The sequence below is a fragment of the Nycticebus coucang genome, chromosome 8 (genome assembly GCF_027406575.1).
Source record: "Nycticebus coucang isolate mNycCou1 chromosome 8, mNycCou1.pri, whole genome shotgun sequence".
NCBI lineage: Eukaryota > Metazoa > Chordata > Mammalia > Primates > Lorisidae > Nycticebus > Nycticebus coucang.
The window spans coordinates 5,633,413-5,656,755 of record NC_069787.1 but is presented as its reverse complement, the minus strand read 5'-3'; the positions used below and the strand labels follow the sequence as shown (position 1 = coordinate 5,656,755).

Below are 23,343 nucleotides of genomic sequence, written 5' to 3'. Positions count from 1 at the left end.
TGACTCTTGGTCAGTCTTTCTACTCTCTGCCTCTCTTCCTGGGCCTTCCCCACTTACTCCCTTTCTCTCCCACACTGTGATCCCACAGGGCAGAGCCTGCTGAGACTGGGGTAGCAGGCAGTGCCACCCGGCTGACAAGTTGAGTCCCCTGCTGGCTCCTGGCTCACCAGAATCATCCCCTCCACCACAGAGTACTTCTTCACCATCAGAGGTGGGTCCTTCTGCAGGGGACTGTGCAGGTCATACCGCAGTAAGCGGTAGGGGTCATGCCGGCACTGCCAAGACAGAAGCGTGACAACTGGTCCTCCTCGTATCAAGAAGAATTACGACATTCTTAGCTGGGCCAGGCTCCCCCGGAGGCCTAGAGCCCTGCACAACTCTTCCTCCCCAACTCCTGTTCAGAGGCCCTTCTGCCCTGCATGCACACCTCCCATGACTGTCCCCAGAGCATGTCCCCTGATCTGTGGAAAGCTCTCTGTGGGGAAGGCCATCACTGAGATGTCTGGCACATTTGTCTTCTGGAGTCTACTTCTGATTTCAATTCAGTGAAGCACCTGCGCTCTGAGCCCATCTGTGAAGGAGAGAGAATCTCGGATTGTGCATATGACACACACTAGCCAACTCCTCTGGGGTCTGCAGAGCATGACTGCTTCCTCGCCCTGGGAGAAGCCCTGCCGAGGTTTGAAGATGGGAGCACTGTTCCTGGGTATTCCTGTTTTCAGGCTTATGAGTCTACTTTCCATAGTGTGAAGATTTCCTGCATCCCCTATCCCTCTGATGGACTCCCGCCACTCATCAAATCCAGTGAGAGGACCTGAATTGAACCCAGATCCGAAGGACAATTCAGAGTAAAGCTATCTCTTTCCCCTCCTTCCTCCTGGGTGCTAAGGGTCTATAATACAGCCAGTGGGCTGCCTTCCGGTTTCCTCGGTCTTTTACTTCCAGGTATGGCCAGCCGTCCTGCTTAGTTGCAGTGACTTTTCAGTCTACAATGTGAGACCCAGAACGACACCGGGTGTTCTACCTACCAGGCAAAGAGAACATCAGGGAACATTTTTGCATTAACCAAAGACACTCTGACAGTGTACTGAGTCACTCTGAGCTCCGAGGGCACCCTCCAAGTATGTCCTCCCATCTTGAGGCCCCTCCTTCAGGGGATTCAGCCACCTCAGGCCAGGCCCTGTCCTCATTCCTGCTGTGCATGGCTGGGCCGGGCCACCCTACCATTCCTATTGCTTAGTGACCATAGCGAGTGAACAAGGAGTAGCTGCTCCTGGGCCGAGATTCTCTCTCCTTCACAGATGGGCTCAGAGCACAGGGGCTTCACTGAATTGAAATCAGAAGTAGACTCCAGAAGACAAATGTGGCTTTGACACCTGGGACTAGTTAAAAGGCTTGTGGCCAGCTCTGTGCTACCTTTGGACTGAGATGGTGACAGGCAAGTAGTAGTGTCTGCTCAGAAGGGCTCCAAATGCTGAGCTCCTGGCCCCAGCCAGGATGTAGGCCTGTGGGAGGGCACAGGGGAGCAGGGGGGCAGCCATCCTGGGAGGAGAGGCTGGAGAGGTGTCCACACAGACCCCCACCCCAGCTGGAATTGAAAACCCAGAACTCTGCAACAGCAAAGGGGGAGGAGAGTGAAGACAATGGATTTGAGGGGTCACAAGGACAAAGAGGGCTGGAAGAAAGCTACCACATGGATGCTACTGGCTCACAGGCTCCCACTGGCCCGGAGATGGACCAGCCCACAGCTGTGCAAATGCTGCTGGGAATCACTGCAAATTCATTGGATGATGAAGACCTGTCACTTGGAAATGACCCCGCTGAGGCAAGTAGATGGCAGTGGGTTCCACTTGCCCCGATTAACCTTTTGGCCCAAAGATTCCTTTGAGACTTCAACCACAACAAAATGGGACCTTCGAGCAGCCCTTTCCCCATCCACCTTAACATAGGCCACTGCCTCTGCCAGGGACAGTCATTCACCTGCCAGGACCATGCTCATGCTGGGAGGCCCTCCCTGACCCCGGAGGCAGCAGGCACACATCCCCAGGCTCCTGCACACCGGGAGCTGTCCTCTCACAGCCCCTGCTGGAACCTGCTGAGGCTGCTGCTGTGCACGACTGCCCTCCAGGGCCTGGCTTGTGTCTGAGCATGTCACTGCGGGTTCTTTCCTGGGCCCTGAGGATACAGTGGTGAGCACTGTCTCTGCTCTGAATAGTCATACCCATAAATAGCCACCAGCTGTGGAGTGCTCTGGAAGGAAAGGATGGTGCCCTGACTCTATCCCAAGGGTCTGAAGAGGCACCCGCCCTGAGGTGGGAACACTCATCCTGGGACAGGAGGGTGAGTGTGGAGGAAAGAAGAGGGGTGAAATGCTTGATAGTGGGCTGAGTGTGTAAAGGCCCTGAGGATCAAGGAACTGGGAGGGTGGCCTCTCTGCCACATGCTCGGCCAGTCCTAACCCTGAGGGTATCTTCCCCGATGCCTCCTCAGGGGAGGCAGGACCCAGACCCACCTGGATGCAGGGGGAGGCGCGGCCCTGCTGCCGGTGGCCGTAGAGTGTGTCCAGCAGCCACTGCAGCTGCGCCGTGTGAGTGGGCTCCTTGCTTGAGATTATCCCAAACACCAGCACTTGGCTGGGGTCTCGGGGTGCCATCAGGAAGCGCTCCAGCTCCACGTCGGAGACCAGGGGCGCCTTCACTATGCACTTGCAACCGGCCCGGATGTCTTCCTTGCATAGGAGCTTCCGTAGCACCAGCGGGCAGTCAGAGGGTGAGGCTGCCCACCTGGTGGGGCTGTGCATCTCGGGGGCCGGGGCCTTCCCTCTGCATGGAGGAGCAGAGTGGGTGGGGCAATTAGCGGGTAAGAGGCTGGTGAACCCCCTTGGCTCCAGAAGCACAAAGGCTCCACTGTGGGGTCTGAGATGCGGGCAGATTTTACGTGGCCCCTGATACCTACATGCAGCACCACTCCTTGGATACACCCCCTCCCCTCCTCTCTGGGCCTGATTTCTCAAGTACAAAATGGGAGTGACAAGTCCCTCATGTGTGCATCCATTCAGTAAACAAACATTGTGGTGTCTCCCCTAAGTCCTTTCTCATACCCCACAGATCCCGACTAATCCATGAGCCTGTTTTCTCTACACTTGGGACGGACCTGAAACCTGACTGCTGTTCCTGCCCCCACTCCTGACACGGTCTGAGCTGCCATCACTTCTTGCCATATGCCTGCAAGGGCCTTTCTTGTGTTCTCTTCCCAGGCCTCTTTTCAGCCTATTCGCCACACAGCCGACGGAGAGATCCTGTTAAAACCTAAGATGCATCCTGTCGCTGTTCTCTTTGAAACTCTGCAGTGGCTTTCTGTCTTTCACAGAGTAAAAGCCTAAGTCACTGCAGTGCCCTTCAGGGCTGCCCAGGTCAGCCCATCCCTCACCCCCTCGCCTCTCTCACTCTGCCACATTCTCTCCTTTTCCTCACTGAGCTTTGGCCACACTGGCCTCTGCTCGTCCTCCAGCCTCAGGCCTTCGCTCTTGCTGTTCCTCCTGCCCGCTTTGCTCTTCCCTACTCACGCGACTCACTTTCTTGGAGACTTTCTGGCCAGCCTCTCCCAACACTCTTCCTTCCCTGCTCTGTTTTCCTCCACAGCATCGCTTGCTATCTAACATGCCTTTTACGTACGGACTTTTGTTACTGTCCTTCTCTGTCCTACTAAAAGGAAAGTTCTACAAATTCATGAATTTTCGAGTGTTTCGCTCAGTGGAGTAAAGTAGTAGGGCTTGACAAATAGCAAAGATTCAATATAGATTTGGAAAATATTCTAACAGTTCTTACTGTGCACCTACGGCATGCCAAACCCTGGGTCAGGCTGTAGTGGGAGAAGACTGTTATATTTACGTGGAATAAGCATCATCCAGTCATAAAGTGCTGCTGTGATTTTATCTTTATCACTACTCCCACCTGGCACCGTGTTTAGCATTTCATAGCATTCACAGCCTTGGAAAAGACATATTCTTGGTTAATCTTATAACAACCCTGTGGAATAGGTAAGGCAGAAACCATGATTGCCATTTTCAAATCAGAAAGCAGAAGGCTTCTTTCAGGTGAAGAGTTTATCCAAATGCATGCAGTAATTAAGTGGCAAGGGCTTGGAAACCAGGGCATCCTAAAGCAAGAACAATGTAAATTACATTACATTATAAATGTAAATCACATTACGATTCACAACTTTCCAGAAGCTACTTAATACAGATAAATACTTGCTGAACAAACTGGTTAAGAATATCTCTTGTTCAAGAACCTGCATGTCTTGGGGGAAAGGTTGGATCTATTCATCATAACTTATGTCAGGATAAATTGAAACCGATCGAGGGTTTAAATGTGGGGAAAAGAAGCCATAAAATTTCTAGTGGGAAATTATTCTATACATTTGTAGCGGGGAAAGCCTTTTATATTTATGACTCAGAAGTTCAGAAGTCATAATAGAAAAAGATTGACAAAGTCAACTATATAAAAGAAATTAAATCCCAAACTCCCACCAGGCAAAACCATCACAACCAAAGACAAAAGACAGCTGAGAAACTGAAGAACACATGGAAACTCCTACAGCTATGTCTCTACTATGTAAAAACCTATAAAGGCATTAGAAAAAGTCAGTAACTCAATGATATATGGACAAAGGTAGTGAATTCTCAGAAAAGGATATAGAAGTTGTTTGTAAAATTATGAAAAGAGGGGAATGAAGCCACCAAAAATGGCACTCCAATTTTGGAACTCCACATCCTTCCACTAAAGCAACAATAAAGGTAGCAAGAACTATCAGAATCCACCTTATCTAGAGCTCCAGAATCTAAAACAACAATAACAAAAAGACACAAACAAACAAACAAACAAACAAAAAGACCAATCACTATATGGAAGGCTTAAAAAATAAGCAAGCTGCCAAATTTTGGAAAGAGAGCATTGTGGTGTTTTAACTTACTTTGCTACCATCCTTCACATCGCTGTTAGTGGCATCTATGGAATGACAGCCCATGTTCCTAGTGCAGAAAGACCTTGTCCTCAAGGAATTGAGCTTGTTGTGAGTTGACCAGCCTGGAGGTTCCTGAGGGATCAGCTCAGGGCTTGAATTTATCTTACCTGCCTGGGAACTTTCTCAGGGCTGGAGCAGCCTCCCCCCGGGAAGCATTTGTCAAAAGCATTTAAAGACAAGGATACCAGACATAGTCTCCTGATGCAAGGGTGACTGATGGGGCACATATAGGCATGACAAAAAGCCTTGAAGTAAAGCTGAAGAAGGAAATACACGGGGAATAAGACTTTGAAAGGCTCCCATCTATACCAGGAATCTAGATACCAGGTTTGGAAGCATAAGCCTAGGAGTTTGAGATTGTAGTGAGCCATAATCACACCACTGCAGTCTAGCCCAGGCAACATGGCACGACCCTGTATTAAAAAGAAAAAGAAAAAAGACCAGAGAAAACGCTATACTTTCACCCCTGGCTGACCTGTGTGCTCTGTACTTACTAACAGAAAGTAAAAGCTAATGGAGAGTTATAAATGGCCTGGCTAAAAGTATAAAAAGAGTGGCCCAACACAGAGTCAATCTGCAAAGATAGAGAGTTTGGGGTTTTTAGCTCCTGATAATCTCTGTCAAATCACTAGCTGACCACTTAGCTAAGTGAACAGAGACTTCAATGACTACATATGACAAATGGTAAAGTCTTCATAAAAAGAGTGGCAAAATCACTAAACAACAAACAACTATAAACTATGACAAGCAGCAACAACAAACCCTAGGGAGAAGGGAAAATTTGATTTCCAGAGTTACCACATTGTAATACTTAATAAACTCAGTTTTTCAACAAAAAAATTATAAGATATAACCCATTCACAGGAAAAATAATAGAAACTGACCCTGAAGGAACTCAGATAATTGAACTTACATGCCAACATCTTAACTATGCTTAAAGAGTTAAAGAAAATAATGGAAAAGGAAACCAGGAGAACAGTGTCTCAACAAATAGAGGATATATCAACAAAAGACAGAAACTATGAAAAGTAATCACCCAGAAATTAAAATAAAAAACTCGACAGCAGATCTTAGCAGCCAGAAATCAGCAAACTTAAAGAAAGGATAACTGAGATTATCCAGTTTGAGGAACAGAAAGAAAAAAAGAATGAAGAAAAATTAATAGAGCCTAAGGTATCTATCTGTGGGACACTATCAAGTATGCTAAATGCACATAGTGAGAGTTTCAGAAGGACAAGAGAGAAAGGAAGAGAAAGAATATTTGAAAAACTAATTATCTAAAACCCTCCCGATTTGATGAATGACATGAGTCTACATATCCAGAAAGCTCAATGAACTCAAAGTAGAATAAATTCAAAGAGACCCACATTAATATACCTTATAGTAAAATTGTTAAAAGGCAAAGAGAAAATTTGGAAAGCCACAAGAGAGAAGCAACTCATCAAAATCAAGGAATCTTCAATAAACTTAACACCCAATTTATCATCAGAAATCATGGAGGCTAGAAGGCAATGAAATGACATATTTAAAGTGATGAAAGAGAAACAAAACCCTTAAAAACCTGTCAACCTAGAATTCTATATTGAAAAAAACTGCCCTTTGAAAAAGAAGAAAAATTAAGACAGTCCCTGATAAACAAAAGCTGAGGGAGTCTGTTGCTAGTAGGTCTGTTATAAAAGAAATGCTAGGCTCAGCGCCTTAGCTCAAGCGGTTAAGGCACCAGACACATACACCAGAGCTGGCGGGTTTGAATCCAGCCTGGGCCCGCCAAACAACAATGACAACTATAACCCAAAAATAGCTGGGCATTGTAGCAGGTGCCTTGTAGTCCCAGCTACTTGGGAGGCTGAGGCAAGAGAATCGCTTAAGCCCAGGAGTTGGAGGTTGCTGTGAGCTGTGACGCCACAGCACTCTACCCAGGGCGACAGCTTGAGACTCTGCCTCAAAAAAAAATAAAATAAAATAACATAAAATAAAATAAATGCTAAAGGAGTCCAAGATACAATGGAAAGATTCTAGACAATAGCTTAAAGCTATGAAAAAATAAAGAACACTGGTAAAGGTAACTACATAAGTCAATAAAAAAGCATTATTTTTTCAGTTTATAACTTTTCTGGGTTTTCCTACATGAAAAATATACAAAATAGTAATTATAAATACATGCCAATGGGGACACAATGCATAAAGATGCTATTTGTGACAATAACAGCATAAAGTGACAGAGAAGTGTGTGGACTACTAAATCTACGTAGATAATAATTCAAATTACATTATGATGTATTTATGATGTTAATTTTAATCCCCAGGGCACGCGCCAAGAAAATAACTAAAATATACAGAAAAAGAAATGAAAAGGGAATCAAAACTGCACACTAAAAAATCAAACACAAAAAAGGCAATAGTGGAGGAATTGGGAAATGAAAAATATATAAGATTCATAGAAAGCCAAATACAAAATGGCAGAAATTCTCCCTAATCAGTAATTATTTTAAATGTAAATGGATTAAAGTCTTCAACAGAAGGCAGAGATTGAATAAAAGCCCACTATAATATAACTATTTGCTCCCTACAAGAGATGCATTTTAGATTCAAACACACAACTAAATTTGGGTACAGGGGCATGTGCTTTGGGTACAGTCCCAGCTACTTGGGAGCATTGCTCGACTAAGATGCCGTATTTGAAAATTTTTATATGTAGTGCAAATAAGATCTAAATTCTACCTTGATTTGGCTTCCTAGTCAATTTTTTTTAACATCAAATCTGAGATTTCTATGTAATTGGTTACTATTCTTACTGCTCTTACATAAATGATTAGACAAAAATTGGTGAAACTAAACTTAACTTAAAAATTGATGAAACTAAACTAAACCATCCTACCAACTGAATTTATTATATTGTTGCTAGTTATTTTTTCACAAACAAATTTGTCTGACTCTTACTGTCTTTGGTAGAAATCAGGATGACTATGGAGGGAAAAGTTATGTTTCCAAGAAAAACATTGTTGTGCATTGTTTCTAAGGGTCTGTTATCTACCTGTAGACTAGACGGGGTCCTAAATTTTTCCAGGCTCCTCCAATCCAATTTTCTCCTATGGAATTACTAAGGATGGGAACTGCTCTTTCTTAAAATCCCATAACCTGAGGCTAAACAACTTGGTGCGAATTTCAAAAGACAAGCCTCATGCCTCCTGTGTGAGCCACACAGAATTCACCCAACTGCCCAACCAACGCTGTAATCAGAGATATTCGAACTGTTAAGACTGCCAATTTCATGCTGCAGACAGCGTTCCCCAAGTCTGTAGAAACAAAACTTCATATCATACTGAGTCTCTCACCCCTATTCATAACCCCTTTTTCACTTGACAGAATAATGACATAGTCAGAATTTCACAACCACTAACCACAAGGGGTAACTTGACAAAACCTGATCTAAGACCTTCTTTGGCCATTTAGTTGGTAACTTTGACAATATGTCTTGCAAAACTTTTGTTTGAGTTGTACCTTTGACGGTTGCCACGCTCCACTTTAATTCAACCCAGTCACAGAATGCTCCCCAATGGCTACAACCAGTCTCAACCATTTCCCCCATGGTCTTTTGAATTGTTTGGTTGGTTGCACTTGAGCTTGGGCACTTGGTTCAAAATGATCCTACCAACAGAATTTATTGTATTGTTGCTAGTTATTTTTTTTGTATTATTAGCTTTAAGCTCTGCCCTTGTTGTCTTTCTAATCTAAGCCAGGTGTCCCAACAGGATAATGTTAGCGTGATGTGTCGAGATGATTGCTAATGCCTATGGGACTAAGAGGATAGAAATCAGTGCTAAACTCTAGGCAAATCTTTTCAGAGAGAGTTTTTCTCCCCCTTCTGGCTTCCTTATTGCTCAAATGTGGCTGGATTGTCTGACACAGACTCCATTACTATTCCCTATAATGTGAGACCAGAGGGACACCTCTTCCCCCACCCTCTGAAGACGTCCATTGGCACTGAGGGACAATTAACTTAACTTCAGGATGGCTGACCAGTGATGCTTTCAGAAAAAGATCTTGATCAAAGGGGGTAAATGTGAAAATGAATAATATTAATTGGAGTTATCTTGTCATGCCCAACTAGAGTTGAGAGATGGGAATGGGAGGAGGAAAGCACTTGGGGCACAAGAGCCTGCCCAGAAATTATATCACAGGCCAGCTGCCAAAATGACCTATAACCATAAGACCAGTTTTACCCAGTAGCTATATTTGAAGTGAACTTCCTTAACCCTAACACTAATTTTACCCACCGTTACCACTCACCAATCAGAGCTTGCCAGCTCCCAAAAACTTGGCTAGTGCCAATGAACTTACCTTCCAAACAACATGCAATATTTCTGTTTCTAAAAAGACCCTCAACTTTCTCTTTGTCCTTAGGACAAACCAAAAACCAGCCTGGTCTGTGTGTACGCCCCAACTGCAATTACGTTTTCCTAAATAAAAGACTTTGTTTAGAGACTCACCTCTAAATTTTTATTTGATTTTGACAGTATGATTCCATTTATATGAAATGTGTAGAATGGGCATATTGATAGAGACAGGAAGCCAATTAGTGATTTCAAAGGAAAGGAAAATGGGAAATGACTATTTAGTAGGTATAGGGAAGGCTTCCTTTTGGCGTGATAAAAAAAATTTTGGAACTAGATAGTGGTAATGGTTGCGTAACCTTGCGAATGTATTAAATGCTACTAAATTGTGTACTTTAAAATGGTTGAATTTTATATTCTGTGCATTTTACGTGTTACTCATAAAAATATGTAAAGAAGCTCCACTTCACATTTAATAATAAAAATAGAAATTAAAACTATACTAAAGTAACATACTCTGCTGATGAGAATGTAAATCAGTATAACCTTTATGGCGATACGTTTGGCACTACAGCTTAACATTACAAGTGCACGTAACCCTTGCTCCAATGATTTCTTCTTTAAGAATCTATTTATGTATATATTTGTACAAAATGTGAAATGACAAGTGTACATGGTTATTACTCTTAGCATTTCTTATATTAGGAATAAAGGGTTGGGTTAATCACGGAGCATCTATACACTGGATATTATGTAGCAAGAAGAAAAAAGAATAAAAGCTGTTTATGAAACAATTTCTCGGATATATAGTTAAGTGAAAAAAGCAGAGTTCAGAACAATGTTTTTAATATGATGCTTTTTAAGCCGAAAACAAAACAAAACAAAATAATAGGTTGGGGGAGGAAATGAGGTATGTTTGCGTTTGCTTGGATGGGCATAAGGAAATTCTGGTTAGGTTTTCCCAATGGGGACAGCAGCAGGAGATCAGAGGTAAGAAGAGCGTAAAGTTGAGATTTACTTTTCCAGTTCCCTTCCTGTAGGGTCAGGCACTTCTCTACAGGCTGATAGCCCTGCCACAAGGTCCCCCCGCCCCCACCCCTTTCTCTGTCTAGTCATTTGTCCTGCCTGTCAAATCTAACCTATTCAGCCTGGGCTCATCAGTTGGGCCCCTTTCTGCTCTGACGTGACTTGACTTTATTCTTCAGAGTAGTGCACACATTCGGAACAAACCCCTACTCTCCAGCTGCCACTCCGGCCTCTTTACTGCAGCCCCTGCCCAGACGTGGTTGCCTTTCCAGATAGGAAAGAGTAGCTAGAAACAGCCTCTCCTGCTCAGTGCCCTGCTGTTCAGCATCCTTTCTAGAGCTCCTGTGACCAGAGGAAAGGTCAGGAAAGGAGGCTTTTGTAGGTTCTGTTCATCCTTGCTCACTATTACCTCCAGCAAGGGAGCACTATCTTCTAGCTCCCATATAAAGCCCTTCCTACCCTGCCTGCTGCCTAAGGAAAACCTCACTGAAGCAGATGGGTAAGGCAGCTCTGCTGTAAGAGACAAACAGATTTTTCAGCTCCTTCCCTACCTTGCTCTAATGTCCCTGAGGATATCTGGAAATATAAGGATACTATTCCACATTTTTGCAGCACTTACAGTTTAAATAGCACTTTTTCACATCTTATAAATAGTCTTTGTTCTTCACAGGAACCTGAAGAGCACACTGGGAGAGGGGAGACAGGGCAAGAATGATTATGCCCATTTGACAGACAAGAAAACAGATTTAAAAATTTTGAATGTCCTAGCTAAGTCTTCTCTTCAAGAGATCAAATCCTATAACTTTCTCAGGGTCTCAGGACTGTGCTCTGTGAAGTGAGGAGACTAAGCTCTAGGGTCAAAGAAAAAAAACCAGAAGCACATGGACCAACCCTATGAAAATTCAGTAGAGCAATGGCTCTGAATGGCCTCTGAGGTCTCTCCATCGGGGCCAGAGCCCCCGGTTACATAGGTATCAATGTATACAGACAGGGGCACATTTGTAAATTGCACATTTATTCTCACCTAATCGCTCCAAAACTACTTCCCCCCGAATCTTTCCCATCTCAGTTAATGACACATTATCCTTCAATTATTTAAGTCAAAAATCTAAAAAAGTTATTCGTTAACTTAAAATACTACTTTCCCCCCCACATCTAGACCCACATCTATCAGTGAGTCAATTATGTTAGCTCTATTTCCAAAACTGATTGCAAAATAATGTCTAATTCTTGTCTCTATTATCACCTTTGATAACATATCATTAGTGTCACTTGAATTACCAGAATAGTCTTCTAACTACTTTGATCCCAGGCTTGCCACCCTAAAATCACTTCCATGCGCAGCAATCAGAGGTGCTGCGCTTCTGACAATGGCTAACTATGGTGTTTGAAGGAAACAAAAAATTCAGCAAAATGTATATTTAAAATATGTTTAAATGCATTAGAGATCTCGCAGTCAGTGAGGATCTGCCAGGTCAGGGTCTGGGAAAAGAGAGACATTTAAAAAGGTGAGGCAGTGACCTTTGTAGCTCAGTGAGTAGGGTGCCGGCCACATACAGTGAGGCTGGCAGGTTTGAGCCCAGCCTGGACCTGCTAAACAACGACAACTGCAACCAAAAAATAGTTGGGCGCCTATAATTCCAGTTGCTCGGGAGGCTGAGGCTGAGGCAAGAGAACTGCTTAAGCCCAAGAGTTTGAGGTTGCTGTGAGCTGTGACGCCACGGCATCGTACCGAGGGCAACATAGTAAGACTCTGTTTCCAAAAAAAAAAAAAAAAAAAAGGTGAAAGTGACATTTAGAATTCCTTTACACATCAAAGCAAGCACTAATTTTGAAAGTAAAACCTGGGGATGTTAGGCTGGGAAGCTTAACAGAGCTCCTGACGTGTTTATGGAGCTGAAAAGAGAAAAATGGGAGTTCAGGGCTCACCAAGGAAGAAGACCCTGATAACCTCTGGCTTTTAGTTGAGGAACTGAAGAGCTATTTCTGAAAGGAAAAGGTGAAACAAAGATGGACAACCCGTCAGAAAGACTGAAGCACGTTTTAATCCTGCTCTTTTGGATGAGGATGAACCACCCCTAATCTAGTTGCCTGATGAAAAAAAAGCTAAATCCTCTCTTGAAGAAACACTGTATCATTCAGAGCTCCAAATTATCTCTACATTTTTTCATACACAATATCTGGCTCACAAAAGAATATCAGGTATAAATTCAGGGATTGGCTGAAAACAACGAAAAATAGACTACAGGGATATAGATTTCAGAATTGTCGGACATAAACTTTAAAGTAATTATGATTAAAATGTAAAATTAAACGGGAGAAAAGATAGAGAATTTCAGTATATAACAGATGGACTCAAAAGGAATCCATTGGAAATTCTAAAACTTAGAGACTTTACCTCTTTCATGTTTACATGGATGGAGCTGGAACATATTCTTCTTAGTAAAGTATCTCAGGAATGGAAGAAAAAGTATCCAATGTACTCAGCCCTACTATGAAACTAATTTACGGCTTTCATATGAAAGCTATAACCCAGTTATAACCTAAGAATAGGGGGAAGGGGAAGAGGGAGGGGAGGGAGGGGGGAGGAAGGGCAGAGGGAGGGTGATTGGTGGGATTACACTTACGGTGTAAGATTACACTTACGGCGTCTTAGAAGGGTACATGTGAAACTTAGTAAATGTAGAATATTGTATAATGTCTTAGCACAATAACTAAGAAAATGCCAGGAAGGCTATGTTAACCAGTGTGATGAAAATGTGTCAAACGGTCTATAAAACCAGTGTATGGTGCCCCATGATCGCATTAATGTACGCAGCTATGATTTAATAAAAAAAAATTATTTTCAAAAAATAAATTGATACACACATATAAAAAAATTAAAACTTGGCTCCTACTTCACATTATATACAAAAATCATTTTCAAGAGGAAGATAAACATAAATGTAAAAGGTAAGACAAAAAGCTACTAGAAAGCAACTTTGGAAAATATTGTATTGTTTGAATAGAGAAAGTTCTTACACAGGATACAAAAAGGTCTAATTATAAAGAAAAAGATTGAAAATTGGACATTATATTTAGTTATGTCAGTTCACTGGTAGACACCACTACTAGAGTAAAGGTAAGAGAATAATTTGGAAGACTGACAAAAAGTACCCACAATGCGTAACAGATTCCTACAAATCAACCAAGAAAAGAAAAACAGTAGAAAAATGGGCAAGAGAACTGAACAAGCCCTTACAAAAAAAGAACACAGTAGGGCGGCGCCTGTGGCTCAGTCAGTAAGGCGCCGGCCCCATATACCGGGTGGCGGGTTCAAACCCGGCCCCGGCCAAACTGCAACCAAAAAATAGCCGGGCGTTGTGGCGGGCGCCTGTAGTCCCAGCTGCTCAGGAGGCTGAGGCAAGAGAATCGCTTAAGCCCAGGAGTTGGATGTTGCTGTGAGCTGTGTGAGGCCACGGCACTCTACCGAGGGCCATAAAGTGAGACTCTGTCTCTACAAAAAAAAAAAAAAAAAGAACACAGTAGTCTCTTATTATCCACAGTTTTGCTTTCCATGGTTTCAGTTATCTATGGTCCAAAATTATTAAATGAGAAATTCCAGAAATAAACAATTCATAAGTTTTAAATTGCTTGCCATTCAGAGCAACCCTGCTCTATCCCATCAGGGACATGAATCATCCTGTTGTCCAGTGTATCCACCACTCTCCTGTCAATCATTGATAAGAGTCTGCTCCTGATTTCTGACCAGTGACATCATCATGGCTCAGTGATCAAGGATCACATGAAACAGATGCTCCTCCTTCTGACTTACCATCACAAGGCTGATGTCACACCCAATGCTATGTCAGACTGCCTACATCATACACCTCACTTCCTCGCACACCATTGTAAGAAGAGAGCTAAGTATTATAAAATAAGATATTTGAAGAGAGAGATCACATTCACATAACTTTTACTACGGTATAGTGTTATAATAGTTCTTTATTTTATTTTATTTTTTGAGACAGAGTCTCACTTTGTCACCCTCAGTAGAGTGCCGTGTCATCACAGCTCACAGCAACCTCAAACTCTTGGGCTTAAGCGATTCTCTTGCCTCAGCCTCCCAAGTAGCTGGGACTACAAGCACCCGCCACAATGCCCGGCTATTTTTTGTTGAGGTTGTCATTGTTGTTTGGCAGGCCTGGGCCAGGTTCAAACCCGCCAGCCTCAGTGTATGTGGCTGATGCCACTGCCACTGTGCTACGGGCATTATTAGTTATTGCTGTTAATCTCTTGCTGTGCCTAAATTCATGAATGAGATTTATCATAGATTATATATGTATATAGAAAAAACAGTAGATAAATGGTTTAGTACTATTTACAGATTCAGGCAACCACTAGGAGTTTTGGAAAGTATGCCCCTTAGGATGAGAGGGATTATTATATTCAAAATGCTTCATGAACAACTGAGAAGGTACTGTAGCCATAAGGGAAAGGCAAAAAAACATTTCATCACTAAGACAATACATTTCATCATTGTAGGATGGCTATAATTAAAATGATCGATGATTGGGCAGCGCCTGTGGCTCAAGGAGTAGGGCGCCAGTCCCATATGCCGGAAGTGGTGGGTTCAAACCCAGCCCCAGCCAAAAACCAAAAAAAAATGATCGATGATCTCAAGCATCCATGAGGAAGTGAATGACTGGAACTCTCGTACGCACTGCTGGGGGAGCAGAACTTGATACAACCATTGCAGAAAATGGACAGTCTGTTCTACAAGCCGAATGTATACATATTATATTCAACAACAGCAATTTCACATCCAGACATATACCAATCAGAAATAAGGACATAGCTAATATTCATTACCAAAACTATAAATGACCAAAAATATGAATCAATATTAGAATATACATCTGGTGTATTCATATAATAGAGTATCATAGAGCAATGAAAAAGAACAAACTATTGTTACATGTACCAACATGGATAAATCTGGGTCTCAAAATACTGAACCCAAGAAACCAGATGCCAAAGAAGAAATATCAAATAGATCCATTTTAATAAAGTTCTCTGAAAAAAAATAAAAACTAACCTATGGTGTTAGAAATCTTCCATCTGGGGAGGAGGGGAGGTAGGGTAGTGATGGGGATGGGACAAGAGAAGGCTCCTAGGGAGCTGGCAACGTTCTATTTCTTGACTTGGTAGTTACAGGCTATGTCCATTTTGTGGTATTCATTGAGCTATACACTTAGGATTTGCTCATTTTTCTGTGTGCATTTTACATTTTTTAAGGTTGAAATGCAAAAAAAATTTTTTTTTTGTGCAAAGACCCCTTTTATTTTCCTTTTCATTTAACCTATTAAAGTCAATTTAATTGTACATATATTTTATATTACATATACAGAGGGTGCAAAAAATGAATACACATTTAAGAAAAACAAACTGCTTTAAATTTATAATACTCGAGTCGCATTTGATGTCTACAATTACAATAGGTGCAATTTTAATAAATTTTATTCCTTTCTTAAAATGTATATACATTTTGGGCACACTCGGTATTTATGAATGATTCCTTATACTTTTTCAAAGGCAAAAATGATACATTAGATGCTATCACTTTCTTTCTTGAAGTTACAGAACGGCTTTCCTATCACACTGTCAGGGCAGGTTGACTGCATCCTGCCTCCCTCAGCCCTCCGTTCATATCACTGTTCCCTTCCTCATGAGACTCTGGCCTCACTGGCCTCTTTCCTGTCCCTCACATGTACCAAACTTGCTCTTGCCTCTGCGCCTTTGGACTTGCTAGGCTGTTTGCTTAATGTTTCTTCTCCACACCTGCTGGGGCCGCCTGTTCCTTTTCCTTCACATGTCCTTGGAACAGTCTATCTCACCCCACCTCCCAGCCACTATCTGTCCTAGAGGTCAGGCAACAGTCTTTACAGACACCCAGATAGAACAGCAGGCTCTGCAGGCCAGCTGGCCTCTGACAGACCGCTCAACATTTCCAGTGCAACGGGAAGTAGCTAATAGATGGTATATGAATCAATAGCTGTGGCTGTGTGCCAACAAAACCTTATTTATTTGTGGATATTGATATTTGAATTTTATATCATTTCACGTGTCATAAAATATCCTTCTTTTGATTCTCCCTCATGCACTCAAAAATATAAAAACCATTCTTAGCTTGCCCATAAAAAATAGATAGCAAGGCCAGATTTGGCCCACCACTAACCCCTGCCCTGATCCATTACTCTGATTCTTTTCTTCCTTGGCCTGTTGCTACCTAAAATTATTTCACTTGTTCATGTGTTTATCCCTTAGGTTTCCCCAGCCTTAGAATTTCAGCTCCGGAAAGGAGGGTGCCCTATCTGTTGATTTGCCGCCACATGTCACTGCCCATCCCTGTGCCTCACACTGCAGAAAACACGCAGGAGCAGGCCCACCTGGTTATAATCCTGGGCTTGGTGGGGATTCTGGTGGTCTTCTTCCGAACGGGGCTCACAGGAGCAGACCCAGTCTCCTCCTTCAAGGACTCTATAAACGAGGATTCCTGTCGGGCTGACTGAGATCGTAAAGGACTGTCTCCTGAAGTCATCTTGGGGATCCGCTCAAGATGAGCTCCAGATTTCACCTTCAACCGGCCAGATTCTGCCTCTTCCTTTCCGATGGGGTATTCTATGATTAACAGACCTGTTACCAGAAGACACACAATTACCTTCCCTTCACAGCCGGGACTTCTCAGCCCCTGCTCCCAGGCTAGAAGCATCAGAGTCCACTTCAGCTCATCCCCCTTTACTCTCACTGGTTCTCCTGACGCCTCCCTGGCCACCTCTCCTCTGTCGCTCCAGCCCTAGTATAGTTAGTGACCAGCGACTGCCGGCTGAATATAAGAATGGATAAATAGCACTTCCATTCATTCTTCAATCTCCCTTTCGTCAGGGGGCCCCACGTTTCATTCAGCTTCGTGTCCTCCATAGCACCAACATTCTCAGGATGCATTCCCTGTGTCCCCAGATGTAGGTCCCTTCCACCTGCTTTCTTTGTTGTATTTAATTGATTAATATTTTTGTCTTGGAATACAGGGACCTCCCCTCCTCTCATCCACCTACCAAAGAAAGCCAAAATGGGCCTACTTCACTGTGCTTAGTGGTGTGGCCTCAGGCAAGTTCTTTCAGGACTTGAACCAAATGATCCTACCTGAAATGGGGAAGTATTGGGTGGCGCCTGTGGCTCAGTGAGTAGGGTGCCAGCCCCATATACCAAGGGTGGTGGGTTCGAACCCAGCCCCAGCCAAACTGCAACAAAAAAATAGCTGGGCGTTGTGACGGGCGCCTGTAGTCCCAGCTAGTTGGCAGGCTGAGGCAAGAGAATTGCCTAAGCCCAAGAGCTGGAGGTTGCTGTGAGCTGTGATGCGACAGCACTCTACCAAGGGCGACAAAGTGAGACTCTGTCTCTAAAAATAAAATAAAATAAAAAATAAAATGGGGAAATATCCCTGCTGTGTCTACTTCCTTGGAGGTTCAGACTAAAGAAGTAATGGGTGGTAAAGAGCTTTCTCTTTCTTTGAGAGGCTTTCAGTGACCTGGGATTTGGGAAACCACTGGATAGGCTTTTACCCCTCCCCCAGTTTACCTGATGCCAGCAAGACAGAATTCATAAACTGAGTCATTGTCTTCTGAAACCGCTTCTTGATCTCGGCCAGCGCTCGGCTCATCTTAGATACCTTCTCATCTACGCTGCTGATTCCACGGGGCAGCTGGACAGAGGCAAAGGGGAAGGGCATGGAGGAGCCAGCTGGCTAGCCTGCAATAACCAGGGCTTGCTCTGGTTTGGAGTGGTTCCCTCTACCTGGGACATGCCTCTCTCCCTCTCCCAGCCCAGAAAATTCCCACACATCAGCCCAGACTTGAATTGGACATCCCATCCTTGGAGGGTTTTCTCTGATTCTATTGGGTAGAACTGCCCCTTGCCTTGGACACCCATCATGCTCTCTGTGCAGCCTGAAGACAGAAGTTAGCAGTTTATGAAGCAATGAGTTGTGTCTGAGCCTGCTCCCCTAGAGGGGAGGGACCGAGCCTTGGTCACTTTCGTGTCTGAGTGCCTGGCCTACACAAGGTCCTCAGTACATGCTGCTGCCAACATGGGTAAACGCCGGTCTCCCTCTGCCATGAATCCCACAGTGCAGCTCTCAGAAGCTCCCTCAGCTCTGGCTGCCAAGCAGTGGCTGCTCCCAGCACCCAGCTAACTGCCTTTGGCCAGCTTACAGGGACTGACTGGTCCTTGCTGGGCACAAAGGCCTAGGCCTCCTGCCTCAATTCAGGATTGCTCTGAAGGACCATTCTGGCCCGGGGGCTGGCTGTAGGATTGCTGAGGCCTTTGCTATGGTTGTCCTGCAGCTCAAACTCTCCCCCTCCCAAGCTGACTTCCTTCAAAATTCAAAGGGCTATTCCCGAGAGTAGCCCCCAATAAAGCCTTGCATACCTAGCTCCATATCAGAGTCCATTTACCAGGAAAGACAACCTAAGACCTGCTCTGAACAGCTGAGGCATCTCAGTGTTTGTACCGCTTAGAGTCCAGAGTCGAGCCTGACTTTATCTCCAGGAAGCCTTCCCTGATTTCCTCAGACAACAGCAATTGCTCTAAGTTCTGAAATCCACATATGTCCATCCCTATTCCTTCTGCCCTGGGCCCTGGCTATTTTTTACTTCTTTTATCCTTAAACTTAGCTCCTTGAGGGCAAAATCTCTGCTTTCTATATCTCCCACCTAACCCAGAAGAGGTAGGAAAAACAATTTTCTTCCATAGAATTTAAGCCTCAGGTGGAAAGAGTAGGGTGGGAGTGAACAGATTCTTTGAAGAACAACAAAGCCAGTCCCCGTGTTCTTCTTTAGCTGTGGCAGAAATCCTGTAAAGGACACCCCCAATAATAGCAAAGCCTCAACCATCCTTCCAATTGGTGGCCCCAGCTACTGCTTCTGGGCTAATTTTATTTATTTACTGAAATTTATACCCAGACTACTTCCAGAAAGGATTTGAGGCAGCACACTGGGCTAATAAAGTATTTAAACTGAGGCATCGTCTTGCTTCCAAAGTGCTGCCTTGATAGAAATATTTAGCGAGGAGCCAGGCCTGAGGGCTGTAAAACCTGGGACTGCCATTCTGCCTGTCTCTCTGATGGGTGGCTCCTCCAGGGTGATGGGTGTCTGGGGAAGCCATTTACCAAGCTAGCTCCCCAGTGATGGAGACTTGGAGGGAAAAGGCCACCCCCACCCCAGCTTTCACAGGCAGCTGTGGATTTTGCTCCCAAACAAGCACACACGGATGGTACTGAACAGACTGTAACAGTCTGGAGATGGGAGTGTGTTAAAGCTGGGTGGGCCCTACACATCACTGTACAGACAGGGAAACTAAGCCCCAGACAGGGAGGGAACTGGCCCAAGGCCCTGTGGCCTCTTTCTAGCCTAAGCTCTTTGTCAACCTTAACATTCAGTATATTCTCTTGGAGGCTCCTGGCAGCTCCAATAGTCTAAGAATCTAAGATGCACTAATTGGCTAAGCCTTAGATTTCATGCAAAAGTATCCCAAGATGCTTAATCAGGTGTTAATGTCAACATTTGGAAATCTCGTTACCCACAACAAATCACATTTACTCATTTGTTTTCATTCAATCTCATGAGACAGTTGTAATATATAATACACACCCGTACATTCTCAAACAGCAAAGGTCATAACCATAATGCTGTTTTGGCAAGTCAGTCTTCTAGGTCCGGATCAGCTCCTATTATCTATTATGCAGCCCTGTGTACAGCTGCTGTCTTAACATATTGGTTTGTTTATCCCTATGTCCCCAAGACAGTTACGTTCTTTGAGTTATTGTGTCATTTTAAATAACTTTTCAGTATTTTACTGCACTGTCAAACTGTGCCTTTGTAAGCTTCTCTTAATGGAGATTCTACCCTCTAGACCAGCATGGTCCAGTAGAAATAAAATGTGAGCTACCTATGTAGTTTTAGTGTCTAGTACCCACATTAAAAATGTTTGTAAAGGTAAAATTAATTCTAATAACCTATTGCTTTGACCCAGTATATTGAAAATATAATAATTTCAATACGACATCAAAATAAGTGATCATGAATGAGAAATTTCCCCTTTTCTGTTCACACTAAATCTTTGAAATGCAACATTATATTTTTAGTCAGAGCCCATCTTAGTTTGGACTCGCACATTTCATGTGTGACTTGAGGCTACCACATTGGATAGCTTTGGACGTCTAATTCCAGCTTGCTAAAATTGCATTAAGGCGAGGAAAAATAAGACTTGAATTGCCAAGGGGCTTTCCCAGGCTGAGGGTGTGTGTTTGAGTACACGAGTTTAGAGAGATGTCTCCAAACTTCAGAGCTAACCCAACAAGAAGTTGTCAGAAAAATGAAGTATTGTTGCAATTTTACAAGAATGAATAATTCTCTCATATCTGTTGCCTCTAGTAAGAAAAATAATCTCACATTTTTTACCCAGTCTAAAAAGGTTTTCATGAAACAAACCTGTGTACTTAATAACCTGACAGTGACTTTCAGAGTGAGAGTGAGGAACCAGATGGATAGGTTGGAAGCATCAACAAGCAAGATCATCCATCTCTCTCAGCCCAAATGGACTTGAACTCCTATGGGTACTTTGCTCTTTAAGGTAATCTGTGCATCTGGATTCAGATGCTGGAGTTTCCTGGGTGCTCCTATGAGATCCCTTGAGGAACACTTCCTCTCCTCATACCCCAGTGGCTTCACGTACCCTCTGCCTGGCATGCCACGCTGATGCAGCTCGATTATGACTGTGGCTTGTGCCTTGCACCCTCCATTAGACTGAAAGTATTTCAGAGAGTAGAGGGAATGAGATGCCTTCATTTCTACACACCCCCTTTCCCCTGCAGCCAATTTGGTATGCTGTAAGTGCTAATATATTTTATTACATTTGCTAATGAATTAACAAAAGCGAAATGCTGCTGGAATGAAAATGTGATTTAAAAAAACAGGCACAATGCTTTCCTCCAGGAGAAATGTGGGGGGTCCCTGACAAATCCCTGCCCCTTATGTCCCTATGTAGCGTGAGGACATTGGGCTGGATGCCCTCCCTGGGCTCTGCCAGCTCTGACAGCCTGTGAGCTTGTGGCATGCAGCAGCAAATACCCACACAGCTTAAGGGTTTCTTGCTCATGATGACCATATAATTTATCATCCAAACCAGGAAACTTCTAAGAAGGAAAGAGGATGCTATTTATAATTGTTCCAGGTGGACAGGTATAAATTTGGACTGGCCCTGGGAAAACGGAGAGGTGTGGTCCCCCTGCTCCTGCCCCTAGAAGACTTCCCTTACTGAGCACAGGGCTTTGTGAGGACCACAGATGGTCTGCTCCACCCGAGGGAGCCCTTAGTTTCCCCAGTCTTGTGCTGTATTGGCAGTGTTCTCTTTCAGACGAAAAACTCAGGGTGCGGGGACTGTGTCCTCTTTGTCCTCTCAATCTCTCTCCATGATGTTGATTTGAGACCACCAAGCACACAGTAGGATCCATGGAGACCCAGTGAATGGAAGATGAACTCCCAGTAACTATCCGCTGTACTCTCCTCCACCCAACAAATATCTGGTAAGTACTTAATTTGAAGCAGTTGTGCTAGGCCTGGAGACGACAGATACTAGTGGGAATCAAAGGGAATTCCCAAATTGGTGGAGAAGATAGACTTGTAGGAGTGTTGTTTTTTTTTTGTCTGGGGCTGGGCTTGAACCCACCACCTCCAAGATATGGGGCAGGCACCGTACTCTTTTGAGCCACAGGCGCGGCCCCAGACTTGTAGGAGTGAATGGAGACGGTCACAGATGAGAGAGTCAAACAGAGGAAGGGACAGACTCCGCCTGGGATGGGGAGAGGATAGTAGTTATTCTGTCCAGCACCATTTCCCCACCTTCTGATACCAGTACCTTCCTTTTCCTTTAGGGAAACACTTCTGCCTGGGTGATGCATTTGAGACTGATCTCACCTCTTGGCCTCCAGGATGGACATGAGAATCAAGCTTAGCCACTGGCGGCAACACATACTCCCGGCCGTGGGAAATGCTTCAAGCATAGGCAACCAATAGAACCAATGAGTGTTGATGCTGGCATTTCTACTGGAGTGCTTAGGGAAAGAGAGCCCTTCCTCTCCCAGGGACATTAAAGATGTAGAAATAGCTTAAAGATGTTTGTGGCCATTTTGTTACCAAAAGGAGAAAAACTCCCTAAGAATAAAGCCAACAAAGAGGAAAGCAGGGTCAAGAGATGGAAAGATCTGATGCAATCAATTGAAGGCCTGGATCCAGCCATTCCTGAAGCTGAATATTGATAGGCTTCTCAGTTTATTGAGTCAATATATTCTGTTTCTGTGCTTAACTCACTTCATATTAGATTCTGGCACTTAAAACTGAAAAACTCCTAACTGACACACAAACAAGAAGTCTCACAGAGAAGGTGATACTAAGGGTGGGAAGTGAATGATGGTAAAGAAAGACACTAATACCCTTAACAGCCCATGTTAAGAAGCCCTGAGGTCAGGGCTCAGTGCCTGGTCTGCTTTGCCTTACCCGTTTTTCATGTGACATTCCATGGGGACAGTTGTTAGCTGTTATAGGCAGTGTGACTGTCTCATTCATGGAGGTGAAGGTGACCACGATAGAGTCCTGCCCCAGCACCTTCAGCTTCATTTGCTCATTCACCTGTAGATGGAGAAATGAGGACTCATAGGACCCCTGCTTCTATTGCCCTGCCTACCCCTTCCCAACCTGCCACACAACATAAAATCCCACTTGGTTTGGGGCTGAAGATTCCTAAGAGCTTTCTAGTTCTTATGTTAAAATTCAGCTTTCTCAGAGAAAACAAAAGAATTCCAGTCTCCCTTGGTGGGATTAGCTGAAAAAGTAACCAATATCCCCTGACCCCTGTTTCTTCTCTT

The 23,343-nt window shown here is 43.9% G+C and overlaps 1 protein-coding gene across 1 annotated transcript in view; it reads right to left on the bottom strand.

Moving 5' to 3' along the window:
• Positions 1-23,343, bottom strand: part of C8H3orf20 (chromosome 8 C3orf20 homolog) — an 85,357-nt gene that overhangs the window by 12,764 nt on the left and 49,250 nt on the right. Inside the window, exons 8-12 of the mRNA XM_053599836.1 lie at positions 22,976-23,107; positions 18,003-18,126; positions 16,814-17,060; positions 2,513-2,822; positions 168-275 (exon numbers count right to left, since the gene is read on the bottom strand). Coding sequence (XP_053455811.1) covers positions 168-275; positions 2,513-2,822; positions 16,814-17,060; positions 18,003-18,126; positions 22,976-23,107 — 921 coding nt within the window. The remainder of the gene's footprint in view (positions 1-167; positions 276-2,512; positions 2,823-16,813; positions 17,061-18,002; positions 18,127-22,975; positions 23,108-23,343) is intronic.